Here is a 21,758-nt window from a genome sequence, read left to right on the forward strand (position 1 = left end):
TGATGCTTTCTGTGTTCTTCCATGTTCTCTGTATTTCTATCAGGTTGAAGAGCTCCTGTTCTTGTCCAGTTGCCGTATTTTCATACTGCAAGGTTGCTCTGGAGAAGCAGTCAGCTGGGTACACCTCACTCCCTTTCTTGACATGTACATCTGGGCTGAAACACTGCAGTTTCAATAGCAGGCGCTGAAGAGGTTTTGGGGCTGCTAGCAGTAGCTTTTTCCGAATGCTCTCTCGTGGTTTATGGTCATTTTCTACTCAAACGGTTTCCTGTCCTTGAACATTCAATACTGGTCAAACTTTTCACATGCAAAGACTAGTGCCAGACATCTTTCACTTTGGGCTTATCTTTGTTCCATTGGTGAGAGTGACTTGCTGCCAAAGCTACCAGCTGTCCCTTTTGGAGAAGTAATGTCCACACCCCATCCCACTGGCATCACCTTGTCTAGCTACCTCTTTATTCACGCTGTTGTATTTCAGGATGAGATGGTTGGTCACCAGTTCCTCAAGGTGTGTGATGGCTGCTTCTTGCTCAGGTGACCACGTCCAAAATGCATCTTGGTCCAGTAGACGCCTCAGGGGTTGGTGCACATCTGAGAGGCTTGGAAAGATTGTGTCAGAGAGTTTAGACTGAACTGATTCATTAACTTTAGGTTTGGGCATCTGCTGTATGGCTTTTACCTTTGCGGGGGTCAGGTCGTAGCCCATGGAGGGTCAGTGAAGGTCTGGAGTCAATCGTAATTTAATCTTGTTTTGATGCAGTTTTAGATTTACCTCCCTTGGCTCTTTCTTGCCGACAGAGGAGGCTTTGGTTGTGATCTGCCCCAGCTTCTGCCATGCGGTCTCTGCGGCTGTCCACCAGAATGTCATCAGCTGTGACGCCAGTCCCTGTGAGTTCTGTTACTACGTCTGGCTGGTAGCTTTGATATTCTTCTGCTGCAGGTTTGATCCCCGGTGGCATTCGCAGCATCTGTGTCTACCTGCTGGTGTCCTGGATGTGGTTAGCTAGCTGCTCTTCTTGCAATCTCTGTCTTTGGCATCAAGTCTTGAGAATATTTTGCCTTTGTACCTACATGGGGAACAAATATTTGATAATGGGATCTTCAGCCTACCAGAGAAAGTTATAACATGATCCAGTGGCTGGAAGTTGAAGCAAGACAAATTCAGACTAGAAATAAGGTGCAAATTTTTAGCATAAATTAACCACTGGAACAGCTTACCAAGGGTCATGGTGGATTCTCCGTCACTGGCCATTTTAAAACCATGATTGGATGTTTCACTAAAAGCTCTGCTCTAGGGATTATTTTGGGGCAGGTCTCTGGCCTGTGCTGTGGAGGAGGGTCAGACTCGATGATCACAACGGTCCCTTCTGGCCTTGGAATTTGTGAATCTATAAACCGGGGCAAGAGAAATAATAACAAAGCTTGCAGAGAAGAAAAGCAAAGGAAAAATGCACCATATCGAGGAAGCAAGCAATGAGTCCGAGGATGAAATTTTACATGTGTGGGATATCAGTACCATAGGCACCGACTCTGTGGTGCTCTGGGGCTCAAGCACCTACCGAGAAAGAAATAGGGGGCATGGCTGGAAATAGGAGCCCGGGGAGCGGAGCAAGCTTCCCGCAGGAAGTGGCCAGCCCTCGTCCCCCACAGGGGCCTGGGGCCCCATAGAGCATCCCCCCCCCCCAGGCCTGGGGCCAGCCTCCCGCCTGTGGAGGCCTGCCCCGCTCCCGCCCGCGGAGGCCTGGGGCCCCACACAGCCGCCCCAGGGGGCTGTGTAGGGCACCAAAATAGCTAGGGACAGCCCTGCGAGGCCCGGCTCACTGGTCGCACACGGGAGAAGGGGTGGAGAGGAGCACCCACTGGCAAAAACAAAAGTGAGCGCCTGTGATCAATACAGTGTAAAACAGCACAAATAAATGGTTTGTAAAGCTCTGACTAGCACCAGACGCAAAGACAAGGCAGCAGCACACAAACAAGCAGGAAACTGAATACCAGATAGGCGGTGGGGCATCAGTGAATGTGCGAGGCTACAAAGAATTCCTCTGCATTATGCAAGAGAAGATTGTGAAATTGCAACCAAGCAAAGCCACATAAAAATTATATGATGGTATGGTCATATACCACTGGGACAATGTAAATTACAAGCAGAATATCAAGGAAAAGGATACAGGCTGAAAAGTCAGGTAGTTCAAACAACCCAGAAGCCACTCCCTTCAGCTAAAACAAGTGAAGTCATGAGACCTGTAACACTAAACCTGGGACAAACAATTCTTGCAATAGCCATACAAGCAAAGCAGCAAACATACCCAGAGCAGACAATGCACTATGACTTCCTTACAGCAAAGATTACCAGGATGTCTTTGAAGGACTGGGATATTTTCCAGGTATGTTACCCTTAGAAAACATTCAGTCAGGATAGCCTCTTCCTCGCATTGCAGTAAGAGAAAAAACAATGGGAGCAATAAGCAAATGAAAAAGAAGACATAATCACTAAAGTCACCGAGTCCACAAGTTGGCTAAGATGGCGGGCAGCCATTGAGAAACCAGGCAAGGTGTGCATTTGCAGAGACCCAAGCTAGTTAAACAAAGCACTCAAAAAAGCTCACGGGAGCAAATGCCTACAATTGCCATGACCCTCACATCTTTTTCAGTCCCTGCTTCCCCCATCATGTAAGTGTGGCCTACATTCTTTGTTTCCAGCTGTATGCATTTACCGTTAGCCATATTGAAATACTTACTGTTTGCTTGAGCCTAAATTACCAAGAGATCCATATCACTCTGTCACTGACCAGTCCTCTTCAGTATTTACCACGCCCCCAACCTTTGTGTCATCTGTAAACTTTATCAGTGATGATTTTAGGTTTTTTTCCAGGTCATTGATAAAAATATTAAATAGCATAGGGCCTAGAACTGATCCCTGTGGGAACCCACTAGAAACAGCCTCACTCAATGATGATTCCCTGTTTGGAATGATATTTTGAGACCTATCAATCAGTCAGCTTTTAATCCAGTTAATGTGTGCCATGTTAATTTTATATTGTTATAGTTTTTTAATCAAAATGTCATGTAGTACAAAGTGAAACTCCTTACAGAAGTCTCAGTATATTACATCATCACTATTACCTATATCAACTAAACTTGTAATCTCATCAAAAAAAGATATCAAGTTAGTTTGACAGGATCTATTTTCCATAAACTCATGTTGATTTGCATTAATTACATTACCCTCTTTTAATTCTTGATTAATCGAGTCCCATATCAGCCACTCCATTATCTCGCCTGGGATTGAGGTCAGGCTGACAGACCTATAACTTCTAGAACTCCCACACTGTTCCAAGACTTATTGAAAATCCAGTCCAGAGAGCTCATCAGCCAGCTCTTTTAAAACTCTTGAATTAAACATATATATAAAATTCTGATTTGGCTCCTCTGATATAAAAATGTCTAATTTAGCAGCTGCTGTTTAATATCCTCCAGAGATAGTAGTGGAATGGAAAGCGTGTTCTCATCTCCATATGATGAGATGGCATCTCAAGATTTTCCCAGATTCAGGACAGAAATACTGATTGAACACTTCAGCCTTTTCTGCATTACTGTGTGTGTGTCTGTCTGCTCCCCCTGTTGCACAGGTGTCAAGGGAATCTGAGGACTCTGAACCTTTGTGCTGGGGCAGTTTCTGAGCCTGTCCCTTGGCATTGACAAGGCTGCAGCCAGCAGAGCTGCCCTAGGTGGGGAAGCAGCTGGGGAATTGGGGCTGACTCTATGCCAGTCTCTTCCTTAGACCAAGTGTGTGTGTGTGTGTGGGATGTTTGGGGGGGGGTGGGGGCGAGTGGGGATTGATCCTGGCTCCAGTCTCCCTTTTCCAGGGCGGCAGTTCTGCCGCTACCCAGACTCCTGAGATCCTTTTGCCCACATTGCTCCAGACCTGGCACAGAGGCTATGCTGTCCCCTGCCAGCCATGGGCTGGGGGCAGGCGCCCACGCTGATTCTTGCACTGTCCCATGCTTTTACTCTGCAGGGTCATTGGCCCATCTCTGGGGATGCGGGGACTGATGAGTCCAGCAGCTCATGGATCTCTGCTGTGCTCTTGCCGAGAGGACCTAGAAGGCACATGCCCGCATGTGGGCATCCCAGGGCTCACGGTGCTCCCTGCCTGGATGTCTGTGAGGGGGGTGGGAGATGCTGTGGGCCCTGGTGCTACCACATGCATGTGACACCCAGCTGTGTCTCCACCTCCCTGAGGCCATGTGGTGCAGCTGTGGCCAGCAGAGGGGCATGGACGGAAGCGAGCCACGGGGGAGCTGGGCTGGGGGCAAGGTCCGTGGTTCGCAGCTGAGGCAGGCGCCTGCCCTTCGCTATTGCTCCTTGAGTCCTGTGGGATCCCCCACTGCTTGGGCAGGGCAGGGCATTGCAACAGCCAGGGGGCACCGGGCTTTTATCCCACTGGCTGTGGGAGCTCTGCAGAGAGATCCCGCCTCGGGCCTTCCAGCCGGGTCACTAGCTGGGACTGCACCATATGGAGACTCCAGCGTGTCACACAGCACCGGCTCCCAGGCCACAACCCGGGGCAATTCCATTGTTAACCTAGGAAGCCCTAAACGGTTTGGATTCTGGGCATCCTCTCCTCATGTGATCCCCAGGCTGTAGCGCTGGGGCCAGCAGCCTCTGTGGTTGAAGCACAAGGGGGCAGGAGGCAGGGAGAGCATCAATAGCAGGGTAGCCATATCTCCCCGGCTGCTACCCATGCTGGCGCTGCCAATAGCTTGATGAGAACTACCGCGAGTATGAGCAGGGGACTCGCTCCCTAGCTCCGAGCCAGAGAAGGGTCCTTGTCTCTGGGGCTCCCGACGTGCTGACACAGATACCGCGCCAGGCTTTTGTGAGCCCTACAGAGCGTGTGTATGTTTCAGCTCTCAGGCCCGTTCGCCTGCCTTGGCCTCGAGTTTATAGCGTTGGCTCTGCTGACACTACTGCCCTGTTCTGACCCCGGTGTCACCCTCCCACCGAGCAGGAGGAGATGCCCAGGCCTTGCAGGGCAGCGTCTCAGCCAAGCATGAATCAGAGATGTGGAGTCTGGCTCTAGTCTGTGTGTAATGTGTTTTATTTAGACACATGCTCTAGTCCTGCAGTGAGATGGTCTCACGCAGCCTGTGGGGCAACCCATTTCCTGGGAATCTCAGCCCAGCCCCAGGGCCTGTTTCCAGGGAACAACTGCCAAGCATCGTCTCCAATCAGAGCCCCAGGCAGCGAGCAAGTTCCCCTGCTAATCACCCTACTCCCAAAGCTGCCTCTATGGCAAATCCTGGCATGATTCAAAACTAACAGCAACCCCACGTCTCCCCAACAGTCAAAACTTGTTTGCATGCTAATAAAAAGCACTTGGAAGTGTATATGTAACAGTGCCACCAGGTGACGCCTGCCGTAGCAATTCACACACACACAGCCCGACTGGGAATCCCGAGCCCATTGCATGGAATGGTCAGAGCTACTCGTGCTGGGGAGGAAGAGGTGAAAGGCTCTGTCCCTGTCCCCTTCCCATCCGCTCCCTCCCCCAAGCTCCATCCTCCTCATGGTCATTCACATTCCCTGTGCAGCACGGGTCTGGGCTATGGGACAGGTGCTACTGAAACAGAGTTGTATTGACTACTTGACACTGGGCCGTGGCCCAGCTCTAGCCAGAGATCCCCTGATCTCAAATCCGACATGGGGAAATCTCGGAGCTCAGCATTATTGTGCGAGTCTGCTGCTCAGAGCACTGACGCCCCAACCCTCACAACCAGGCTGATGTTCCAGTATCCAGCCATTGCCAGCTGAAACCTATCTGCAGCCCTGGTATCCCAGCCTTGGGTTCCCTCTGTACAGCTCTGCCGAAGTCTCTTATTCATGACCTGAGGCTCCACCCCCACACTATCCCAGCCCTGGGCTTCCCCTCACCATCTGCGGATGCCCATCAGTCTTGACCCATAGCCCTTCTATTACTACCATTCCAGTCCTGGATTCTCCTGAGCAGAGCTGGCCTGCGCCCCTTCGTTCTGCAGGAGACCATGTAGCATTCTGACATATATCCTCTTCCCAGCTGCTGCTGATTGTTTATATAGTCAAAGTGCCTGGAAACCCCACTCACGGACCAAGGCCCAAGTGTGCCAGGTGCTATACAAACACAGACCAAAGAGACAGTCCCTGCCCCAAGGCAATTGCAAGCAAAGTATCCCGTACAACTAGAGACAACAGCTGCGGACAGATGGGAGCCCTAGGACCCACTACTGGGTAGCCCGACAGGCTGTGGTCTCTGCACACCAGCTCTCATCCATTGTTTAGCAGGGATCATGGGAAAGGAGAGTTTTCAGGAGGGGTTTGAGGGAAAATAATGAGGTGGCTTTATGGAGGTTTATAGTCTCAAGCATTGGGGGCAGCCAGGGAGGTGGCAGCAAGGGGCATGTTTGAATATTTAACAAGTGGGTGGGGGCACCCCCATTGATCTTTCCCTGGGGTGGTTCCTGGCCAGGGCTCTGTGGGTGCTGCCAAAGTCTGAGCTGTGGGAACTGCAGCGAGGCCTGGGCATGTCCATGTGGGCACGTAATTCCTCCCTAGGCCTCCGTGTGCCAGCTGCACACAGTAACCGCCCCTGGCAGCATGTCATATTGACTGGCATCCCCTGGGGAAGAGCTCAGCAGCCCTGAGTCATTAGGCCCTAGGGACCCAGCTTGCCCCCTCAGCCGGTTCCCCCCCAATCTGTGCCCGGGAGGTGAAGGCACCAAAGGCTGGAATCAGGAACCTGGCAGTGGAACGGAACGTGGGCAGGACACTGCAGCTTCCCTCTCTCAGCAGCAGGTGGCATTGTTGTCAATCATATTTCCCCAGCTTTGCCAGCTCTGCACACTTGCCAGCCAAGAGCACACAGATGCACATGGGCAGCTGGCCAGGCTGGTGCGGGGCCCTGCAGGCCGACCAGCTGGACTGTCTCTGCTCGGAGGCATGGGGGTGGGGTGGGGGGAGCGCACAGATGCATGGCAGAGACAGACAGCCAAGCAGGGAGAGTTTCAGAGCATGGGGCTCCCAGCTGAGCGATGCCTGGCTGTTTTTAGAGCAGTGCCTGGCGCTGAAGGAAAAGACACAGGATTCCAATTTGGAGCCAGCTGCATTTCAGGGAGCTCCATGTCACCTGCTCTGTGCTACACACCCAGCACAGGGCCCATACGCATGGCCCAGGCGCTCTGCCAGTGACCCTCAATCCCAGCCTGCAGCCCCGTTATTTCAACTCTTAGCTCCCTCCAGACACAGCTGTGCTGATGGCAGCCTTGTCACGTGGGCAAACCATGGGCCAGGCCTCAATGGGGACTCTGCAGCTCATGGCCGAGGTGGCGGAGGATCAGGCTGCAGCAGAGATTCTCATTTGAGGAGCTGCCCTGACAACTCATCTTGTCACTGACTTTCCCGAGCGCCCCATCTCTGGCAGGGAGGGGAGAGCCAGTTCACCTCTGCTGCCTAGTGACCCATGAGAAGTTTGGCAAGATTTGCTAGGGCCAAAGCGTGTGGCCAGGTGATTCCCAGAGTGTGGAGGGTGTGTGTATATGCATGTGTGTGTGCGTGTGTGTCAGCCTTGCCCTGCCTGGAAATGAGAACACCACAGCAACAGACAAGCGGTCCAGTGAGCCCCAGAGAAGCTGGATCTGTGGGGAGCAGGCAGGGGCCTTGGGAAATGCTTAGCTTTCAAGAGAAGGTTAAGGGGTGACTTGAGAACAGTCTATAGGTATCTACACGGGCACAGGCCCCGACTTTCTTCTGGCCAGCTGGGTGTGTCACTCCGGCCCTGAGGCCCCACCCCCACTCCGTCCCTTCTCCCAAGGTCCCACCCTCACTCCACCTCTTCTGGCCGCTGCTCCACCCCCCTCCAGCGCACTCCAGGGTCCCTGCTCCACCTCTTCCTGCCCCCACTCTGGCCTCTCCCCACAGCACCTCCAGCCTTCTGCTGAACAGCTGATTCGCAAGACCCGCTGAGCAGCTGCTCAGTGGGTGGCTGGTGGGTGCTGAGCACCCACTCTTTTTTTCTATGGGTGGTCCAGGGCTATGTGCATGGGGAACAAATATTTAATCTTCAATCTAGCCCAGGACTAACACCATCCAGTGGCAGGAAGCTGAAACTTGACAAATTCAGACTGGAAATAAAGTGAAGATTTTTAAAGGGAATTAACAATTGGAACAATTTCCCAAGGGTTCGTGGTTAATTCTCTGTCCTAGGGTGCAGTCTTTAAATCCTGGCTACATCTTTCTAAGAGATCTCCTTTAGCTCAGCCTGAAGCTGTGAGTTCAAGGCAGGAATCACTGGGTGAGGTTTTCTGGTCTTTGTTATGCAAGTCATTAGAAAAGAGGATCAGAACAGTCTCGTTCCGTCTTGGAATCGGTGAGTAATGCTGGTTGAAAAGTTTTGATCAATTTTTTTTTAAAACAAAAAATGCCTTTTTGGCCTAATCAAAAATTTTTCTACAAAGAAATTGATTGATATTTTTCAATTTTTTATAAAAGACTTCAAAACAAAATGCCCATGTTCCTCTTTGTTTTGAAACTAAAGGTTTCCCTTCATTTTTCAAAAAGCCAAGCATCAGGTTTTGATTTCGGGGATTTTCTCTCCCCACCTCCCATCAGAAAATGGGGAAAAAAAGGAAACCAAGTGACCAAAGGCAAGGAAGCCCCCCTCAAACCCTTAACATTTTCACAAACTGTCAGGATCCCAACAAGGGCAGTCATGCCGAAGGGTCAGAGCAGGAACAAACCAGACGCTGGGAGTTGCAGATGAATTGGTAGTTAGGTTTCAGGCCAGGGTCAGAGTCCGAATGAGGTTTCAGGTTCCACTTTGGGAGGTGAAGTCCAAATCAAACCAAGATCAAAGCCAGGAACGGGAATAGTCACGGTAGCTACAGGACATTTCCTGGGCTGCCCCTTGGGTTTATATAGGGTGGGGAGCCAAGCAGGAGCCAGGAGGCTGCTGCCTGTCAAACCCTCTGAGGTGGGACTTCCCATGGTCTGTGTCCACAGTGAGTCATGGGCAGAGGAGTGCGCCCAAAGTACAGCTGCTGCTGGGTGGCACCCTGGCAATGTCTGTTCCCTGGCAGCACTGTAAATCTGGGTTCTAGAGCCAAAGAACCTTGTTGAACAAACATTTTGAATTCAAAACAATAGGAGAAATTTTGCTTACATTTTCTTACAAAATTGTCACCAAAAAAATCAACAATTTTAATGAAAGATTTTGAATGAAACTATATTTAAATTCCCCCTTCCAAAATGTTTTGCAAATATCCAATTTGGCTTTTTGTCCCCAGATCCCCTGTGTGCGGCCGAAGGGATTTTCTGGTTTTAGCTCCAGTCTGCCACTAGTGGGCACCATGGTGACATACATGTAGTGCAGACTCCTGCTCCCACAGTGCCAGAGGGCTCCCCTGCTATTAATGGCAGGGGGCGCTCTGGGCATCCACTGAGCTCAAAGGGAGCAGCGCTGGGTCCTAGACTCCAGAACAAACACGTCAGTAACTTTGCCTCTTTCCCTTGCTTGTGGCTGGTGTAGGCATCCACCAAGGGACAAAATGAAGGGCCGGACTCAGGCAGCAGGGAGCAAAGGGGTGGTGGACAAAGGTCAGGGTGACAGTCACTCTGTAACTTTCCAACAAGGTGTGAATGGCCATCAGAGAATCAGTGGCCTCCTTGAGGAGGGCTGAGTAACAGCAACCCAGAGCGAGATGGGATCCAGCCCCTTCAGGGGAGGGTGGCTGGAAATATCTGGGCAGAACTCATGCAGTGAGGTTTGCCTGAGTCTGCAGAGAGCCTGAATCAGTAGTTCTGAGATGCTTGACCTGCCCGGCCTGTCTCAGTCAGGGGCTGCGGACATGGCAATTCTGTGGCCATCAAATTTGACACTTTCCCAAGATGCCCCAGAATTCAGCATTTTTTCTGTGGAATTTGCCTGTTGGCTGCACCTGGCGTTTGGGTTTTGTGTCTCCCTGCCCTGCTGGGATCTACCTGCAGCTGCCTCTTGCTGTGCACCTTTCCCCACATGGGGGAGCTAGCTATACTCCCTGTGCTGCGCCAGGGGGCCAGAGCAAAGCCCAGCTGGCAGCCCAGGAGCGGAGGCCTACCAGGGGACAGCACAGCAGCCAAGATCCAGGGAGCCAGCAGCCCAGCTGCTGAAGCTGGCTACAGGCACCTTGTTCTCTTGCACATGTGGGGAAAGGAGGTTCTGGGCCTTGCCCCCTGGTCTGTCCCCATAGCTGAGGCTCAGGCAGTGGATCTCAGCCCCTTGGAGAGCCCAGCCCTAGGGTGAATCTGGCCACATGGCCCAGCCAGGGAGGATTTCTGCCTTAGGGGAAGCTGGGGGCTCCCTCCCCCCACCCCCAGCTGGACCTACCCGTCCCTTGGAGGCCACAGCCAGTGATTTGCCTCAAGCCATAAGGCATCTGGGAGTGTGTCAGGGATGGGCTGCCTGGGGGGAGCCTGCTCTCCTTCTTGGGACCTTGTCAGCCCCCAGCTCCCAACTCAGGGAGAGTTTAGGGCGGGGCTGAATATTTTACTGGAGAAAGAGACCTGTGTGACCTTCTCCGCCCACCCCACACCTGAGAGACCTGCCCCATCCCCAGGAGACCTGCTCCACCCCTGAGAGACCTGCCCCCAAGAAACCTGCCCTGCCCCTGAGAAACCTGCCCCGCCCCCAAGGGTCATTCCCCACCCCACCCCCAAAAGACCCGCCTCACCCTGAGAAACCTGCTCCACCAAAAAGCAGGGAAGAGAACTGAACTGAGGAGTGACACAAAGGGAAAGATCTGCCTAGGTGCCGTGTCTATGAAAACAGAGTCTTAGCTCAGGTTCCAGATCCTGGCACTGGGGGCCAGAGCACTCGCTTGCAGAACAGGCAAGGTCCCAGAGGAGCGGAGAAGGGCAAACATACTACCAATCTTTAAAAAAGGGGAACCAAGAGGACCTGGGGAATTATAGACCATTCAGTCTAACTTCAATACCTGGTCAAATACTGGAACAAATGAATTTGTAAGCACCTGGCGGATAATAGGTTTATAAGGAACAGTCAGAACATATTTGTCAAAAACAATTCATGTCAAAGCAACTTAATTTCCTTCTTTGACAGGGTTATTGGCCTTGTGGATAAGGAGGAACCAGTAGACACAATATATCTTGATTTGAGTGAGGTTTCTGATAGGCCCACATGACAGTCTCATCAGCAAACTAGGGAAATGTGGTTGAGATGAAATTACTATAAGGTGGTTACATAAATAGTTGGAAGACCACATTCAAAGAGTAATTATCAATGGTTCACTGTCAAACTACTGGGGTCCCACAGGGGTTAGTCCTGGGTACAGTACTAGTCAATATTTTCATTAATGAGCTGGATAATGGAATGGAGCGTGAGCTTATAAAATTTGCAGATGACAACAGGCTGGGAGGGGTTGCTAGCACTTTGGAAGGTAGGATTAGAATTCAAAATGACTGTAACAAATTGGGGAATTGGTCTGAAATCAACAAGATGAACTTCAATAAAGGCAAGTGCAAAGTACTTCACTTAGGAAGGAAAAATCAAACGCATCACTACAAAATAGGGGATAATTGGCTAGGTCAGCAGTTCTCAAACAGTGGGTCATGACCCCATTTTAATGGGGTCACCAAGGCTGGAGTTAGACGTGCTCGGGCCCGGGGCCGAAGCCCGAGAACAAGGGCTTCAGTCCTGGGTGATGGGGCTCAGGTTACAGGCCCCCCAGCCTGGGGTTGAAGCCCTTGGACTTCGGCTTCCCTCCCCCACCCTCCCCCACCCACCAGGGGCAGCGGGGCTCAAGCAGGCTTAGGTTTCGGTCCCCCCTCCTGGGATCATGTAGTAATTTTTGTTGTCAGAAGGGGGTCGCGGTGCAATGAAGTTGGAGAACCCCTGGGCCACTGCTGATAGTGGCAGTGGAGGTACCGCTGAAAAGGATCTGGGGGTTATAGTGGATCACAAGTTGAATATGAGCCAGCAACATGATGAAGTTGCAAAAAAGGCTAATATTCTGGGGAATATTAACAGGAGTGTTGGATGTAAGACACAGGAGGGAATTGTTCCACTCTACTTGGCACTGGTGGGGCCTCAGATGGATTCCTGTGTCCAATTCTGGGTGCCACACTTTAGGAAAGATGTGGACAAACTGAAGAGAGTTCAGAGGAGAGCAACAAAAATGATAAAAGGTTTAGAAAACCTAACGTATGAGAAAAAGTTATAAAAACTGGGCACGTTTAGTCTTGTGAAAAGAAGAGTGAGGGGGGACCTGACAACAGTTTTCAAAGGGCCGCTATAAAGAGGATAATGATAGATTGTTCTCCATGTCCACTGAAGATAGGACAAGAAGCAAAAGGCTCAATCTGCAGCAAGGAAATTTTGGGTGAGATATTAGGAAAAACTTTCTAACTCTAAGGGTAATAAAGCTCTGGAACAGGCTTCCCAGGGAGATTGTGGAATCCTTAACATTGGAAGTTTTTAGGAACAGGTTGGACAAACACCTGTCAGGACTGGTCTAGGTTTACTTGGTCCTGCCTCAGTGCAGGGGCTGGACTTGATGATCTCTTGATGTCCCTTCCAGCCCTACATTTCTATGATTCTATAGATTCCAAGGCCAGAAGGGTCTACTGTGATCATCTAGTCTAACCTCCTGCACAGCTCAGGCCAGAGAAATTCCTCAAAATAACCCCAAGCAGATCTTTTAGAAAAACAGCCATTCTTGACTTAAAAATTGCTAGTGATGGAGAATCCACCATGACCCTTAGTAAGTTGTTCTCACTGTTAAAAATGTACAGTGTTTCCAGTCTAAATTTGTCTAGCTTCAACTTCCAGCCTTTGGGTGTTGTTAGACCTTTCTGTGCTAGATTGAAGAGCCCCTGATCACATATTCGTTCCCCATTGAGGTACATATAGACTGTGACCAAGTCACCCCTTCACCTTCTCTGTGTTAAACTACACAGACTGAGCTCCTTGAGTCTAGCACTGTAAGGAAGGTTTTCTATTCCCTTAGTCACTCTCATGCCTCTTCTCTGAATCCTCTCCAATTTATCAACATCATTCTTGAATTGCGTGCATCACAGCTGGACACAGGATTCCAGCAGCGGGTGCACCAGTGCCAAATACAGGAGAAAAATAACTTTACTCCTACTCGAGCTTCCCGTGTTTATGCATCCCAGGATCGCATTACCTCTTTTGGCCACAGCATCGCACTGGGAGCTCATGTCCTGCTGATTACTCACCATGACCCTCTAGTCCTTTTCAGAGTCACTGCTTGCTTCCTAGGATAGAGTCCCCCATCCTGTAAGTATGGCCTACATTTTTTGTTCCTACATGTATACCTTTGTGTTTAACCATATTAAAACGCATATGGTTTGCCTGCATCCACCTTACCAAGTGATTTAGATCACTCTGTATCACTGACCTGTCCTCTTCAGTATTTACCACTCCCTCAATTTTTGGGTCTTCTGCCAACTTTATCAGGGCTGATTTCAGGTTTTCGTCTAGGTCAGTGATAAAAATGCTAAATAGCGTAGGGCCAAGAACTGTTCCTGGCAGGCCCCTGCAGAAATACACAGTCCTCCCTTCCCTGTAGAGCCGCCGGCCCCTTATGCAGACAAGGCACAGGGGCGTATTGTGTATGCAGAGCAGAGGCTGTCTGATTCTGGGTGTTATGGAAAGAAGAACCTGGGATTCCCGTTCCCTGCTCCTCCCAGGTCACGTAGCACCAATGGCCCTGCTTCATGCATCTCTCAGCTCCGGTAACAAACCCACTCCTGCCCTAATACCAGGGGGGGATTGGCCCCTAGCACTTCAACCCCAGCCCAGCAATCATCACAGGGCCTATGTGGCCTCTCTTCCCTTCTCTGTGTAGGTGGCATCACCCCCAGTGCCACAGGAGCAGAAACTGGGGGAAGGAGCAGGAAGAACAGGACAATAGGCGATGGGAGAGCTGAGGAGGCAACGCTGGCTCTGAACAGCTCTGCAGCAAGGAGTGATTATTATTTATCGTTTGCATTGCAGCTTTGCCTGGGAGCCCCAGCCCTGGGCCAGGACCCCACGAGTACATCTATGCAGTGTTTCCCCCAGGAATTGAAATGGGGGTGTGTGTTCAAAAGTACAGGGGAGAGGGTGGGCAAGGACCGATAAGGGGTGAGACAGGTAGGGTGAAGGTGGACTGTATAACACCACAGTAAAAACTGAAAAATGATTCACAACCATTGTATTAGATTTAACTCATGTTTTAAAATCATCACACAAATTAAAGTTGGCTACACAAGCCTACTATAAAGCACTATATCTATAGCCTTCTTGGTTTCTTGAAATTTTGCACAATTCTGTTAATGAACTTCTCAAATGCACTGCATTCATTTTTGGTTGTTTCTGATGAGTCCGGTACTTCCAGTCCTTCATGATCTGCTCATGATCACGCAGAAAGCGACTTCTTTCAGAACAAAAAATCCTATTGAATGAGGAAAAAGAATGCTCAACTGTAGCTGTTGTGACTGGGGCTAGAAAGAGATGAATTCCTACTTCTTTCATCTCAGGAAACATAGCACAAAAATTGGGTCGAACCACTAGTGATGACAAAGAAGTTGAAGTCAAATCTTCATGTGTTCATCATATGATATTCTACTCTGTGTTCAAATTCTCTATTCTGTCCTGATCCCATGGTAGCCCCATTGCTGGTAGTGCCTCACTCCGCTCAGCTGTCAGTGTTTTATAAGACAGGCATCTGCAAAGGTTGATAGAATCCAGAAGTTGGTGTTGTAGAGATGTAAGAATCAAGTCTGTGTACTTTACTTTTTCAGCTGGCTTAAGAAACACTTTTTGTCCTCTTCATTAAGGAGTCAATATAAGCACCTTCATTAGTCAACTTCTGAACTGAAGTACGTTTTCAATGGATATCTCTGATTGATCCAAGTGTAGCTTCTATTGCTGGACAGAGATCTAGTACTGTTGTAGCAGATGCCTGGATAGCACAGTTTAATGACCCAAGTGGTTTCAACGATAGACTTACGAGAGAGAATGTCAAGTATCAGAGGGGTAACTGTGTTAGTCTGTAGCCACAAAAATAACAAGGAGTCTGGTGGCACCTTAAAGACTAACAGATTTATTTGGGCATAAGCTTTCGTGGGTAAAAAAAAAAAAAGAGAGAGAGAGAGAATGGCCATTGTCTTCCCTGAATTTAGCAGCAAAAGTAGTCCACTGGCCTCATTACTTAAATCCATCCCATCACAGTAGATATGGTAGATAGTTTTCAAAGCCAATAATAACGGGTGCAGTAATTTTAAGACAACAGCCAAGGATCGCTCAGGAGAAAGCCAGCGGGTTTTCCCAGATTGGACTAATTTGAACTTCAGTCCCAGTGTATCTTCTATATTTTCCAAGACGTTCAGTTCTTTTGGACTCTTGCTGGATCATTGGCTTAGAGAGGAGGGGCATTGCCTCTCCCGTCCTCTCCCCCTGGGCTGCTGCTGCTGCTGTGCAGGGGACCCTCCTGGCCTGCCCACCCTACAGCGAGGAGCACCTGACCCCACTACCTCCATCCCTGGCTCTCCCCTGGCTGACCTTGCTTGCTGCTGCTGTGTCGGAGCCTGCTGCTACCGTCTGGGAGAAGGAAGAGGAGGACTTCTGCTGTGGAACATTGTGGAGGGGGTTTGTTCATGGACTGAGTGACTTTTTAACATCTTTGCTCCTGGGGTGGTGGTCACTCCTGCTGCTGTTGTGGGGAGCAAGTGGGAGGGGCATGGAGCCCTCCCCAATCTGCTCCCCCCCTACCACCACCGCGGCCCCCTCCACCACCCCACTTACCATCCGGATCTGCTTTTTGCCCCTCGACATGGCTGTCTGCTTCACCCCTGTATCATCTGGGACTGTTTGCAGCAGTGAGCAAAAAAGGTCTGAGTTCCACAGGCCCACAAGGGCACATGTGCCCCTCTCCCCCTTGGACTTACCCTCCCTTCCCCAGCTGCATTCGGCTGGTGGCCCCCCCCAATTTTACCCCCCCAGCCTCCCTGTTGTAGTTTGCCCCTTCCCCCTTGCAGCCTGCCCGCCCTTGACCCTCAGGGAGCCTTCCTTTCTGTTGGTTTGCCTGCCCAAACTCAGCCTTTGTAAATTTACCTGCCCCAGCCCTTCAGTGTTTGCTACCTCGCCTGTCCCGCCCCAAACTCTGGGTATCAATTTAGTTGCCTGCCTTGACCTCACTGTTGCATTTCCCTCCTGTGATTTTCCTGCCCTGCCCCTGCCCCATTCTCAGCCTGCTCCCCTTTTTCCCCTACCTTCCCTTGCTCCCCCCAGCTCAGCCCATCTCACCTGTGCACCCATGCCCCCTCCCTAAGTGCTTGTGCCCCCTTTCAGTTGTGCCCCCAACTGTTCACAACCTTCCCAATGATATTGTAGTCCCTTCTCTTCCCAGTGCAGTCGGAGGAGCAGGTATCCCCACACTGCGCCAATATTTGCGCCCCCTTTCCCTTCCTCACTCGGTCCCCCCGTCCCTCCATCCCACTGAAGCCCTCCTCCCCTGCCTGCAGCCTAGCAGGGAGGAGTGGTTGACCTTTTCCCTTCCCCTTCACCTCTTCCATTGGCACCCTCTTCCCCTGCTCACAGCCTAGTGGGGAGGAGTGGTAGGCCTTTCTCCTCTGTTTCCCTTCCCACCTCCCTCCGGTGTTGCCCCTTGCCCCTTGATAGTATGGCAGGGGTAACTGTGGGTGGAACCCCTCCTGATGACTCTGTGGCCCCCCCACCGCCAACTCCCCCATCTCTCCCAGCGGCGCACCTCTTGTCCGCCAGTCTGGACTCTGCTGCTGCCATGACCACTACCCCTTCCACTTTGGGGAGAGCCCCCTCGTCAGGGAAAAAGGGCCAGGGGACTAAAAAGGGCAAGGGCCCTGCCCAGAAAGTGCAGACCCCTGTGGTTGGGGCCTGGTGCCCCATTGCGGCCACCTTAATCTGCCGCGGCTCCCCCCTTCCCCTGCTGTTCCCTTCATCAGCTCTGGGGGCGTTTCACCCTTGATCCCCAGGATGTACACCCAGGTGGCCACAGCTCCTCCACGTGCCACCACGTCATCTGCCCTGACCGCTGCCTCCAGCCCCATCCCTGGTGGCCGGGGTCCCTTCCCCACCCTGACCAGGAAGCATCGCATCCGTTGCCTCCTGGTGCCCACCTCGCCCCATGTGGAGACCTACGTGGAGACGTTGGCACGGATGGTGGGGCCCACGGCCATGGCGGGGGCCTCCAAGATGTACGGGAAGATTGTCTTCTTCCTGGCATCGGAGACTGCTGCCCAGGAGGTGGTGGAGAAGGGCCTGGTGGTGGGAGGCATTAATGTTCCCATTGATCCCCTGGACCTAGGTCTATGGGTGGTTTTCACCTCCATCCCACCCTTCCTGCTCAACACTGCCTTTTACCCTTCCTCTCCAACCTGGGGAAGCCCATTTCCGTTATCAGCCCTCTCCCACTGGGTTGTAAGGACCCCACCCTCCGTCACATCCTGTCCTTCCGCCAGCATGTCCAGCTTCAACTTCAGCCAGCGGCGCGGGACAGGGCTCGAGGGCCCACTTTTTGGTGCCCTACCAGGGGCCCACTACCGGGTGCACTACTCCTCAGGGGAAGCCAGTTGTTACCTCTGCTGGGCAATGGGGCACGTCCGGAGGGACTGCCTCCTGGCCCGGCACAGGGGAGCACCTGGGACTCCCGAGACCTGGGAGGGCGTCAGCCCTGCAATCGCCAGTGACCCTGGTGGCCCAGCCCCCGTAGCTGCTCCTCCTCCTTTGGCCATCACCCCTGCTCAGGCAGCAGCCCCCCGTCATGCCCAGATGAGTGGGTGGGCCCCGCCTGTGTCATGTGTAGTCCGGCGGGGCCATTGCTGGGCGAGGGAGAGGGCCCACCATAGGGGGAGGTTTCCCTTCCCCCCACTGTATCCCCCGCTTGCCACCCTGACCTATGGCCCCATCGCCCTTGCCCCCTGGCCCCGCCCCTGCTGGCCAGCCCTCTACCTCCACCTTGGAGGGCTGGGTACTCATGCAGGGGAAGCGCGGCAAAAGGAAGGCTTGGGTTCAGAACCTCCCCCTTGATGCAGGGGGGAAGCCCCCCGCAAGACAATGAGGGGGACTGCTGCTGCCGAGCCTTCTGCTGCGCCCCCCGATGGAGCCCAGTGGGTGGAGCTGGCCACGGACTCCATGGCAGCAGAGGGGGGCAGAACTGCCTCTCTCTCGGAGTCTCTCCCCCAGGAGGCCTCGGATGGGGACCCCACGGCCCCTTTGTCACTTGTGCCCCCTGTCGGCGCCGAGGGAATTGCTGCCTTGGTTGCTGGCAGGGAGGACACTGGGGCGGTTTGGGGGTGACTTCACCTCCATCTTTGAGGAGATCGAGGCCCTTGGTCTGACCCCAATCACACAGGGGGAGGACGACCTTTGCCAGCGGGCTTCAATCTGGGCAGGGGCTTAGTCATGCCGCCCCCTCCTCCTCTTTCCCCTTTGCCCCAGGCTGCCGCTCTCTACCTTGGGACGCCCCTGGGTTCGTCCATCTGCCCACAGACTGCAGCTGAGGGAGGGCCCTTTAGGATTTCCAAAAAGGCCTCACTACGCAGCTAGTCATACACCGGAGCTGTGGCAGCGGGAGGGGCCGGCCACCCCAAGGACAATCCTGGCCCAAATCGTAGGGCGGTAGCTGGGTGGTCAGGCTGTCCCCTGCTCGCCACCACGGCTACCGTGCCACATTCAGTCTGGGGGCTCGACAGCCCCTCCCTGAGCTGGACACTGCACCTCCAGTGCCGGTGTAGATGCCCTGAGGCAAGGATCCCTGCCCAGGCCCGCAGCACCAGAAGTGGGAACAGAACCCAGATCTTCTGGGTGTGCTGCCTGGTGTTAAAGGGGCCCTGAGTGGGGCAGGACTCTCCTGGCAGGATACAGCTGGTGTCGTGTGAGGACTCGACATCTCTTATGCCAGCAGAAGCTGTTTGGTTCCAGCTGTTTGGTTCCCTCTGGGGCCTGACAGCCAGGCTGGGGTCCTGCCCCCAGAACCCCCACCCCAGTGGGGGAGACAGGGCACCCAGAGGGCAGTGATGAAGCTGCCCACATCAGAACAACTCGCCACAAGTGACAGCTAGTCACCAGTGATGTTGCTGATGAGAGAATTGGAAAATGCTGCCCCCTCCAGCCAGTGATGAGCTGCCAGAAGCTGAAGATCCGGTTCCTTCAGTCGCTCCGGGTCTGAGGTGGCACTTCGGCGGCAGGTTCTTCACTCGCTCCGGGTCTTCGGCGGCACCGAAGGACCTGCCACCGAAGTGCCGCCGAAGACCCGGCACGAGTGAAGGGCCTGTCTCCGAAATGCCGCCGAAGGCGTGCAGTGCCGCCGGGTGAGTACAAATTCACAGGGGGAGCCGAGAGCTTGGGCGGGACAGGAGGACAGGAGTCAGGGGAGCCGAGAGCTCAGGCGGGATGGGCGGGACAGGAGTTTGCCCATCCCTTTAACAATCGGTTCTCAACTGGCTGCAAAATTTAACAACCGGTTCTAAACCAGCTGAAAAATTTAACAACCGGTTCGCGCGAACCGGTGCGAACCGGCTCCAGCTCACCACTGCCTCGAGCCCAGAGCTGGGCTCTATGGGGCTCAGGAAACTCAGCTCCCCAGTGCCCCACACTGGGCTCTTTGGGACTAAGGAAACTCCAGCTCCCTGCCGCCCCATGCTGGGCTTTATGGGATTAAGGAAAACCCATCACCTCCCTGTGTCACACTGGGCTCTATGGGGCTAAGGAGAACCCAGAGCCCCCTAGCGCCATGCTGGGCAATATGGGGTTAAGCAGACCCCAGGACCCCCACCCCCCAGCTCAACACTGGAGCTCAGCATACCAAGCAGACCCTGCTGTTTGTGGCTGACGATGGCTGATGCACAAAGGAATGCTCTGTGCCAAAGGCTGCTCCTCCTGGTCACGCCCTGGCCTCCGGCACCGCTGTGTGGCCTGGGGTGTTCCTGACCCCTTGGAGCCTCTGGGGATGAGTTCCCCATCCGGCAGGGCAGTTTCAGAGCTTGATTTGGCTCCTGCCTGGGTGCTGCTGAGCAGCCTCCAAGCCAGTGGGAGGGCTCTGGCTTTGCCAGCCCCGTGGCATGGCAGTTGGCTGGCTGCCATGAGGAGCCCAGTCGGGAGGCAGGGGCAGAGCTGGGAGGGAAAAGCGCAGTGAGGTGCCCACTCCTTTCCTGGCACGGCACATTACAATCACCGGTCACATCCAATCAGCCTTGCTCACGCTGAGGCCTCTCAGCCTGCTCAATATTTCATGGCCTGACTCCTGCCCGGCCTGCGGCTATCTGGCTTATGCTGCTGCCTCTCAGCCGAGCACCCAGCACCCCTGCGCACGCCCCCACCTCCCCCATTCTGCTGAACGCCCGCCAGCCAAACACTGATGGCCAATGGCCACTCCCTAGCGCACAGTCCCACAGCGGGGTGTGTGGAGACGCAGCCGTATGACTCGTTCTTATCCTTAGTATTGCTGCCCCATTGAGCTATACAGTGCCCCTGGCAAACTCCTCTCTGCAAACGGCAAGCACCCTGCCCATCCTCAGGACAATAGCGCTCAGCCCTGCCATGGCGCTTTGTATGGGAGCCACACAGAGGAACTTTACCATCGTGGACACCCTGCAATGCAGTGCCCCAAGGGACCGGCCCTGCCATGCAGGCTACCAGAGACTCCGAATCGTAACATGTGTGCGCAGTTCTGCTTTCATACCGCAGAGAGCAGTGGTGCCTAGACACACTGACTGACAGGCTGACCCCCCATAACCCCAATGGGTGTCTTCACAGCTGATAATCTGGGTGATCTCACACACACACAAACATACACACACAGAGCGTCTTCACAGCAGTTAACCACCCCAGTGTTCTCTCTCTCTCTCTGTCTCTCTCTCACACACACACGTGTGCTCTGTGTCTTCACAGCAGTTAGCCCTGCTGGTCAGCACTGGGTCTCATCACCAGGCGTGAGCAGCCACACTACAGAGTCCTATCCCATTTATTGCCTCCTCACAGGTGCTGTGCTTTCCCATGTGTGTCGCTAGGACATCTGGGGGGCACATCCCATGGTCCTTGGTGATGCAGGGAGCTGAACTGCGCTACGATTCCTTCCCAGTGAACAGTGGGAGAATTTTTCTGTCCTTCTGGGCACAAGGGGGGATTGTGGGAAGGCAGAGGAGGACTGTCAGCACTTAGGTGATTCACCTCTGGCCTCGCTGCAAAGTGGGTTGGTTCCAGCCCAACTGAAGCTGCACCCATGCTCTAACCGCTGCGCCCCCCCAGCCAGGCCAGCTAGCCCAGGTTGATAACACCACAAAACTCGGGTGAGAGGACAGGAGTGGGGCTCAGGGCAACACCTGGGGAAGAATCTGGGCTAACTCTTCAGTGAAAACACACACATGATACACACACACACACACACACGCCAGCTCAAAGCCATGTGCTTAGATTAATGAATTAACCCTCAATCCTCCTGTGAGGCAGGTAAGCACATGTCATTATCCCCATGTCACTGACTGGGAAGTTGAGGCAGAGAAGTGGATTGCCTAAGAGCACAGAGGACAGGTGGCCAAGCCAGGATTAGAAGGCCAGAGCCTGCTCCTATGTCCAGTTCAGCTCTCTCTGTGGGGTGGGGGAGGGCGTGGTAGCTATGTACCTCAGCCAGCAACACACCTGTGTCCAGATCAATCTAGGGAGGATTTTAGGGGGTGGAGTGTAACCACGG

The 21,758-nt window shown here is 53.1% G+C and overlaps 1 protein-coding gene across 1 annotated transcript in view; it reads right to left on the reverse strand.

Annotated features, from left to right (window-relative positions):
• Positions 1 to 17,118, reverse strand: part of OAZ2 (ornithine decarboxylase antizyme 2) — a 75,577-nt gene extending 58,459 nt beyond the window's left edge. The window contains 2 exon segments of the mRNA XM_075133322.1: positions 15,836 to 15,897; positions 17,031 to 17,118. Of these exon segments, the coding sequence (XP_074989423.1) occupies positions 15,836 to 15,897; positions 17,031 to 17,118 (150 nt within the window).
• Between the last annotated feature and the right edge of the window lie 4,640 nt (positions 17,119 to 21,758).

The sequence above is a fragment of the Caretta caretta genome, chromosome 10 (assembly GCF_965140235.1).
Source record: "Caretta caretta isolate rCarCar2 chromosome 10, rCarCar1.hap1, whole genome shotgun sequence".
Lineage (NCBI taxonomy): Eukaryota > Metazoa > Chordata > Testudines > Cheloniidae > Caretta > Caretta caretta.